The sequence below is a fragment of the Panicum virgatum genome, chromosome 2K (genome assembly GCF_016808335.1).
Source record: "Panicum virgatum strain AP13 chromosome 2K, P.virgatum_v5, whole genome shotgun sequence".
Taxonomy (NCBI): domain Eukaryota; kingdom Viridiplantae; phylum Streptophyta; class Magnoliopsida; order Poales; family Poaceae; genus Panicum; species Panicum virgatum.
This window is the reverse complement of record NC_053137.1, coordinates 32,383,675-32,392,197: the sequence shown is the minus strand read 5'-3', so window position 1 is coordinate 32,392,197 and position 8,523 is coordinate 32,383,675. Positions and strand designations below refer to the sequence as shown.

General features: G+C 43.0%; 1 protein-coding gene across 2 annotated transcripts; it reads left to right on the top strand.

Moving 5' to 3' along the window:
* Nucleotides 1-241: 241 nt before the first annotated feature.
* LOC120673387 (long chain acyl-CoA synthetase 8-like) lies at nucleotides 242-8,230 on the top strand. 2 transcript variants are annotated; one of them, XM_039954197.1, is made up of 12 exons: nucleotides 242-433; nucleotides 1,506-2,095; nucleotides 2,195-2,275; nucleotides 2,622-2,888; nucleotides 3,681-3,812; nucleotides 3,982-4,155; nucleotides 4,661-4,890; nucleotides 6,129-6,246; nucleotides 6,585-6,716; nucleotides 6,842-6,976; nucleotides 7,050-7,256; nucleotides 7,711-8,230. In XM_039954197.1, exons 2-12 carry the CDS (start codon nucleotides 1,553-1,555, stop codon nucleotides 7,873-7,875), a joined length of 2,184 nt encoding a protein of 727 aa, XP_039810131.1. In that variant the 5' UTR covers nucleotides 242-433; nucleotides 1,506-1,552; the 3' UTR covers nucleotides 7,876-8,230. The 2 variants fall into 2 exon arrangements, with proteins under 2 accessions (XP_039810131.1, XP_039810142.1); XM_039954208.1 differs by having other exon boundaries at nucleotides 266-592.
* The last annotated feature ends 293 nt before the right edge of the window (nucleotides 8,231-8,523 follow it).

Genomic DNA, 8,523 nt, shown 5'->3' with positions numbered 1-8,523 from the left:
ACCGTGGTAATTAGTTTTTTTAATTGTATTTAATGTTCTATACATATGTTTAAAGATTGGATGTAATGGGCAATGCCGAAAATCTTTTGGTACTAAACACGGCGACAAATATTTAAATTTCCCCATGGGCCGTACCGTACGTGTCTGGTGGAAGTTAATGGGGATTCGCCCAGATGCCGCCGCGTCCGCCGCGTGGTCTGGTGGCCTCGGGCCCACGCACGCGCTCCTAGGCGTTTTGTACCGTTTCCTTCGAGAATCCGGCCCGGCAACCACCAGACGTGGGCCCATCCCGCGACGGGAAAAGGGTAGAAATCGCGCTCCCATCACCACCACCACTCGTCGCAAAGCCGAGGTTCTCCCCACATCTCCCCCACCCTCACGGCGTCGCCGGGCGGCAGATCCGGCCACCGGCGCGATCCCCGCTGCAGCGCAGGTGCGGCTCCTTCTCTTCCCCCAACTCGCCTCTGGTAGTCAGTCCCTGCGCTCGCCTTGGCAACTGCTCTCAGATCCGAGCAGGGCGTTGGGAGCGGCGCGCGGAGCAGTGGGAGATCCTTCCGCCATCCCTTGCCCAGGCCGGCGTGTTCCGCTCCCGGTAAGGAAGCCATGCCTTTTGCTTAGGCGAGTATTGCTCGTCCCGTTCCTTGGAGCCAATCTGTTTCTTTACCATGTGTCGGAGGACCGCGAATCCAAATATCCGTTAGGTTTTGTCCCCAGCGCGCTCAAATCCAAATCTCTCTACTGTTACGTGATCAGATGCTCCAATCTATCCGGTCTGATTTTTTTTTTTCGCGGTGTCCATGCGCGTAATGGTGGACCATCAAGTGCCGCCCACCCTCACATGCTCTTCTCTGAAGTGGTCCATGTTCTGACGTCCTGTATCTGTATGGTTGAAATGTTTCTTGGTCGAGCCGCCCCTAAACACTTACTGATGCCATCCTCACATCTCTTTTCCATTGACACGGCCTCGTGGCTGGAGTTCTCTTGCCATCCTCCAATTAATTTAACTACAAGCAAACAGAAAACGGAACCTACAAGCAAATGCACGTTTCAATCACCTACTCTGCAAATGCACGCAAACAGAAAACGGAACCTACAAGCAAGCATATGAACAGAACCTAAAAGGAAGTAAGGAACCATTGGACTGTCCAGAATATAATGTGATCTAAACACCTAGAAAAACTATTCTAATCAGAAATGCTATTGAAGCAGACAAGATTCATATCACTTTTGAAGATTCTTTGCTTGGACAGAGTGCTATTTTTGAATCTGTGATGTGCTTACACGGAACAGATTGATCCCGCCCAAACATTTGTTAATCTTGGTAGCTAGAAGAACTCCTTTTTCCTTTCCATTATGAAGCCTAGTGGTACCCACAATAAGGGCCCCGCATCATGGGTCATCACCCATGTGGCTTCCATGTTCTTCTGTATTTTCTAGTGCATCAAAGCTGTTACTTGTTTATAACATGCTACTAACCTCATGATCCTGTGGTTACTTTTATGCAGTGAAATTAGTCAAGTTACTCTCAATGCTCCAGATATAGCAGAAAACCATGGGAGAAGTTACTGAAAATAATAATTCAGACATGTCTGTTCTACAAAGAATTGCTACGAGCAGCGTGCCACTGTTGAAAGACTATGGTCTGAATGGAGTTGTTGGTGCTGTGCTTCTGGCTGTAGTTATTCCTTTATTGCTTACCTCAATGTTTGGCAAAAAGACAAAGAAAAGGGCAGTGCAAGCTGATGTGGGTGGAGAGGCAGGACTTGCCATGCGAAACAGTAGATTTTCATCCTTAGTTCAAGTCCCATGGGAGGGTGCCACCACAATGGCAGCTCTATTCGAGATGGCCAGCAAAAAGTACTCTCAACGGAGGTGTCTTGGCACAAGAAAGCTAATTAATAGGGAATTTGTGGAGCCTGCTGATGGTAGGAAGTTTGAGAAATTGCATCTTGGAGAATATCAATGGGATACCTATGCAGAAGCTTTTAATCGTGCATGTAATTTTGCTTCTGGACTTATCAAGATGGGCCACAAACTAGATAGTCATGCAGCAATATTTTCTGATACAAGAGCTGAGTGGATCATTGCTGCCCAGGTAATTACATCACATCACATCATGCATGCTGTTATATTAGGACATTTATAAAAACTTGTAAAAGCTCTCTGACTACGGTATTATCTTTTTTCTTTTTAGGGATGCTTCCGACAAAATTTGACGGTTGTAACAATATATGCTTCTCTTGGTGAGGATGCATTGGTGCATTCACTGAATGAGGTACAGTGTATATGGAGCACTGTTATAGTTTTTTGTCGTCTTCCCTTGCACTTTCTCCAGTCAAGAACTATCCAATTACTTACATTTATGCTATTTATTTAACCTGACAGCTTTAGAAAAACCTCTGTGCCCAATACCCCACAGCTACCTTTGCTCCTAGCGTAGTGGTCCATTTGCTAAATTATCTTTTTTTGCTGTCGATAAGTTTTTATGTATATGGAAATGTTTACCAATACCTGCATAAATGGAAGAACTACATTATTTGGTGTCGTAAGTGTTGAAGTCCAGGAATTTTATGAGCAGTTATTGTTTCGGTCCCACATCTTACTCTTTTGTTGAATTTCAGACACAAGTTTCAACTCTGATATGTGATTCGAAGCAACTTAAGAAGCTACCTGCAATCAGCTCTAAATTGCAAAGTCTTAGACATATTATCTATATTGAGGATGAACCTGTTGATGCGGAGACACTGAATCAAATGAATCTTTGGACAACATTGTCTTTCACTGAAGTAGAGGAGCTGGGCAGAACATCACACATTGATGCTAGGTTACCTTCAAGCTCTGATACTGCAGTTATCATGTATACAAGTGGAAGTACTGGTCTTCCCAAGGTAGGCTGCTGACCAAAGATACTTCAATTTCTTACGCATTCATAATCTTGTAATTTGGGTGAATATAAAGAATAGAAAAGGCATCTGGTGCTGAATCAACAATTAAATCCAAACTAAAGTGGGAGCCATTCATTGACAATTGCCCTGTTTGATGAACATCTGAAACCAACATTTAGAGTAATGACTAATAATATCCTCCAATTGCACCTGGCCACATATTTCGTTCTTAGAGGAGAAAACAGAAAAAATTCTTTTCTTCACACATTCATTTTTTTAAAGCTTCTTCATACATTCTTATTTCATATGCTTTGTCTTTCTTGCCAAAATATTATTTTCATATATCACATATTGTTGTAGATCATTAAGGATGCTTACTTTTGTTGCTGCCATCTAATATGCAGATCAGTTCAAACTTCTACTTGTCGATTGTACTATCCACATCGTTTGATTCCTGAATCCATAGTAGCCGGACCAAATGGGCCCCTAATAGTGCTGTCAGACAAAATGAGCTGCATTGCCCCCTCCCTCCTTTGGGTGTCTACCAAATTGATGATAATGACTGAGCACTATAACTTGTGCAATACTGTACAAAGCTTTCACTTTGACATAGTTCTTTAGATATATGTAGCTATCAGACTCAGATGCAAGTTGATTAGTAAAATCTAGAATAGCATTCTGGAATTTGCTGTGCCACATCAACTAGCTAGTTAGTAAGGGGCTTAGTTTCTTCCTATGAGTTCATTGCAGTGCTTTTTTCTTAGATAATTTAATTTGTGCTTCATTTTGACATAGGGTGTAATGATCACGCATGGCAACATGGTGGCCACAACTGCAGCAGTCATGACAATCGTCCCAAACCTTGGCATGGACGATGTTTATTTGGCTTACCTTCCATTGGCTCATGTCTTTGAGCTAGCAGCAGAGGTGATATATTTTGCAATTCATACACTCCTTCCGTCCCAAAAAGAATGCAACTCTGGCTATGTACCTGGACACAGAGGTACATACCCAGAATTGTATTCTTTTTGGGATGGAGGGATTACATGCATTTTAAAGGAGCTTTTGCAATATTTGATGACATGATGTTGTGCAGACTGTCATGTTGGCTTCTGGTACTTCTATTGGATATGGTTCAGCTCTGACTATGACTGATACATCGAACAAGATTAAGAAGGGGACAAAGGGAGATGTTTCTGTACTGAAACCTACTCTTATGATCTCAGTTCCTGCAATTTTGGATCGTATCAGAGATGCGGTGTTTAAGAAGGTGATTTATTTTCTGAATTTTATATTTCCAGCAATTTTTGTTGATTAGCCTTGTGACCGTTTGAATATTTTATGTATATTTATTCTATGTATATTTTGATTCTAATTATCACCTAGTTTATGTTGCTAGGTGTAAATGTTCCTTTGTATTCATCCCTTGTGCTCTTTGTGACACAAAAGTATGCTCAGTTGATAAAATTGGCACAACTTAAGCAAGGTCTAGATTTTGTGTACCTTCTTTTTGAGGCATGTCCTGTGAAATTTCTAATTTGTGGCTAGGACATGAGGTCACTATATGGGTAGGGTTTCGAGGCCAGTTCTACAAGGTCACAAACCAAATACACCACTATGCTTCTTTGAGTAAGATTTGCACAATGAGATTTAGTAGAATTTATTATTAAAATCGCATAATTGGTAGCCTTGAAATGGCATGAATCACTTGTGATCATGTGTAAGCCATCAACTACCATCACTGTGAAAATTAACTTTTAAATTTCTCTTTCCAGGTTGGTGAGAAGGGTGGCCTGACAAAAAAACTTTTTGATTTTGCATATAATCGAAATCTAGCAGCAATTGAGGGGAGTTGGTTTGGATCTTGGGCACCAGAGAGGATGATATGGGATAACATTATTTTTAAACCAATTCGGGCAATGCTTGGAGGACGTGTAAGATTTGTTCTTTGTGGTGGTGCACCTCTATCAAGTGACACACAGCGATTTATGAATATATGTCTAGGGTAATTTCTTCTGTCCAGCTTGTCTCAAATTACAATTTTATTGTTGGCAGGGGATTGGCTGAACTGAATAATGTGGTTGTTACTCATGGGCCATTATATCATCGAGATTCTGTATTCGCATTAACCCTTGCAGCTTATACTAGTTGACACTAATTAACCTTGGTTTTTGAGTGAGCTTGGTTTGTAGCAGCTTTAAATTCATTTCCATGCACAAAGTTCAGCTAGGCGCTAGGCGGAATCTAGGCGCTGACCCATTGCCTAGTGCCTAGTCGGGAGTACTCGGTCCTAGGCGCTCCTAGGCGTTTTATATATATACTAATATACATATATTATCTTCTAAAAGAAAAAAATAAACAGCTGAATAGTGGGCTCAGATAGGTAAAAAGGCTGATTTAGGGAGATAGAAAGGCCCAAGAGACAACCTGTCCAGTCCATAGAAAGGCCCAAGAGAGAGGCAACCTGTCCAAACCCTATCCATCTCCCAACTCCCGCATCCTTCGTGAGGCTCGTCTCCAGCCTCAGCCGCCGCTGCCGCCGATTCCTCTCCCTCTCCCTCTCCGACATCTCTCTCCTCTGCTGGGCGCCCGCGCCTGCGCCTGCGCCTGCGCCAGCAGCTGCCCGTGCAAGCCCCTGCCGCCGCCCGCAGCTCCTCCCCCCCCCCCCCCCCCCCCCCCGCCGGCGACCTCCGCCAGGCGCTCCTCCACCCCCACTGGCTCCGCCGACGAGCTGCCGCCGCCTAGAAGAGCGACTACGGCCAAATCGATGCGGCAGGGCTTCGACTAGCGCCTAATCGCGCCTAGGCGCCGCGGAATCGCCGCCTAGCCGAACCATGTCCATGCATGATGCATCCAAGCTAGGGATTGTTGGATTGTGAATTTGGTTTGCTAAATCAATGTTCTCACTGTGGGTACACAAATGACAAATTTTGTATTATATGCTCATATATGGTACATATACTTGCAAGTCCTGATTATTCTTCTGTCATTATCAGTTGGAATAGTTAATTTACTGTCATTATCAGTTGGACTAGTTAATTTAAGTTCATTGTCAATTAATTGAGTAATTCAAAATTAGTGAATTATTTGCCAATTCACAGCTTACAAGATGGAAGATACTAGTATTAACCAGTGGGTTTTTCTAGATTAAATTGGCAAATGTAGACCATGAACTTCCCTGATAAGATAAGGTGATTCACATTTTTCTTTTGTGCTTATGTGCTTTTTTAATTGTTGCTGCAGTGTCCCAGTAGGTCAAGGATATGGTTTGACTGAAACTTGTGCCGGAGCAGCTTTCTCTGAATGGGATGACACAAGTGTGGGTCGTGTTGGTCCACCACTTCCTTGCTGCTATGTCAAGGTTAGTGTATATGGATTTGATGATTGCTGGATACTAGTTAACAAATTTAGTTGGTATTCTTGTGTTGGATGATAATAAATGAAACCTGCACTAAAAAGAGTTGACTGAGAGATTCAAGCTTGTCCTGAGGTGTCTTGCTGGGCACCTTTTTCTGGATCCACCTTATGAGCTGCTGAGCTTATAATTTTAATTTTATTCCAGCAGCATGTGGAAACTTTTCCCACTGAATACTTGTCCCAACCATTACCTAATGAGTACACCGAACACTTTCATTTTTCCTGAAATACTTTCTGTTCTTTTACCATCTGTAATTTGTTTTCCTGGTCAAACAAATGTAGCTTGTGTCATGGGAAGAAGGTGGTTATACGATTTCTGATTCTCCGATGCCGAGAGGAGAGGTCGTGGTTGGTGGTTACAGTATAACGAAAGGTTATTACAACAATGATGCAAAGACGAATGAAGTATACAAGGTAAGATTCTACCCAAAGTCCAGAACATAGTGGCATTTGAGTGTTGAGGCCTCATCCAGAACATAGTAGTCATCGAGTGTTGAGGACTTGAGGTCTCACCTAATTTCCTTTTGTGTGATCTACAGGTTGATGAGAAGAGCATGCGCTGGTTCTACACTGGTGATATTGGTCAGTTCCATCCTGATGGGTGCCTTGAGATAATTGACAGGAAAAAGGATATAGTAAAACTTCAGCATGGAGAATATGTGTCTCTTGGCAAGGTTTGTTTTGAAAAAACTGCCTCCTAATGTGAATATTTTGTTGAAATGAGATTAACTTTGTTGCCCTCTGCAGGTTGAATCGGCTCTAACAACTAGCAATTATGTGGATAGCATCATGGTTTATGCCGATCCATTTCATAATTATTGTGTTGCCCTGGTTGTTCCGTCACACCAGGCTCTGGAGAAGTGGGCACAAGATTCAGGGATAAATTACAAAGACTTTGAAGAGCTTTGCCAAAATGATCAAGCAATTAAGGAGGTTCAGCAATCCTTATCAAAGGTTAGATATAACTGAGTGCATCTTATCTGACTAAAAACTCTACTGACAGAGCAGCATGATTGGAAAACCTCTATGTGGTTTACTAAAGCACAACCTTTCATTTCAAATGGTGCTGTAGGTTTTGGTTACTTCTTCCTAGTACTAGGAGCAACAACCATACTTTTGGAGTTTTTTTTCGTGCAGGAGCATAATGTAACCACATGTTAGTTGCAGGCAGCATGGTTATGCATTCATTTTTATAGTTGTTGACTAGCCTTGAGCTGGCTCTCATAGTCTCATGTCAGGTTTATGTTCCCGCTGCAACGTTGCATTAGAGCCTATTTGGTCCACTGCTAGTCGTGTTGTATTGTTGTGTAACATATTAATAACATATTAAAAGAAGAGAAAATTCAGCCATCCACCTCGATAAATTTAGAAAAAGTCTCATGTAAGGTAATTTGCTCCAACTGTGCAGGCAGCAAAAGCAGCTAGGCTTGAGAAATTCGAGATACCAGCAAAGATTTTGTTGCTACCCGAACCATGGACTCCAGAGTCTGGGCTAGTGACAGCAGCACTTAAACTGAAGAGGGAACAGATAAAGACCAAATTCAAGGATGATTTGAACAAGCTCCATCACTGAAGCAGCAGCGACCGAAGGCTGTTTGGACCTATATTTTCTGAAGGTACTGGAAGCAGCCTGGAACAGTGGAACCTACTGACCTGAAATGAATAAGCGAGCTATGTGTACCTCTGCTTGCTAATACGTGCTTGTACCGCTGAGCAGTATGAGCAAAGAATGCTCAATTTTATGTCTGTTCACGACCGTAAATTTAGTGTTTGTTTCTCCTTGTACTGGCTAACTAGTACATTGCAAACCGTCTCTCCAGAGGTTTAAAACTATGTATAGTGTGTTTCGGGCTTTGTGCGACCACCTGTCGTTGGATGGGTCTCTGTTCCTCATCTCTCATGTGCTGGAGGCAGGAGGCTTGCTTGAAGTTGAATGGGCTGTCCTGTCACTCACGATCTCATCACCTTGTGTGAGGTCGACTTTGGTGCGGTTTTTTTATTTTTATATTTTTTATTTTCGTTTTCGAAATTTACAGAAATATACCCCGGCTGCCGGGCGGCCGGGACCTGGTCGCCCTGCTGCGGGGTGGCAGTGGTTTTTTTGCAAAAATTTTCATTGAGAATTTGCGCTGAGGTCTCTGGAGGACCGGTCGCCCAGCAGCGGAGCGGCTGGCTGCCGGTAGCGGGGCGACCGCCTCCCAGAGGCTGCCGGCCCTCGTTT

Coding starts and splice junctions, on each gene's coding strand:
- LOC120673387 (XM_039954197.1), top strand. CDS start 1,553: ATGGGAGAAGTTACTGAAAATAATAATTCAGACATGTCTGTTCTACAA. Junction 4,156..4,660: donor GAGATGCGGTGTTTAAGAAG/GTGATTTATTTT, acceptor TTCTCTTTCCAG/GTTGGTGAGAAGGGTGGCCT. Junction 6,717..6,841: donor AGACGAATGAAGTATACAAG/GTAAGATTCTAC, acceptor TGTGATCTACAG/GTTGATGAGAAGAGCATGCG.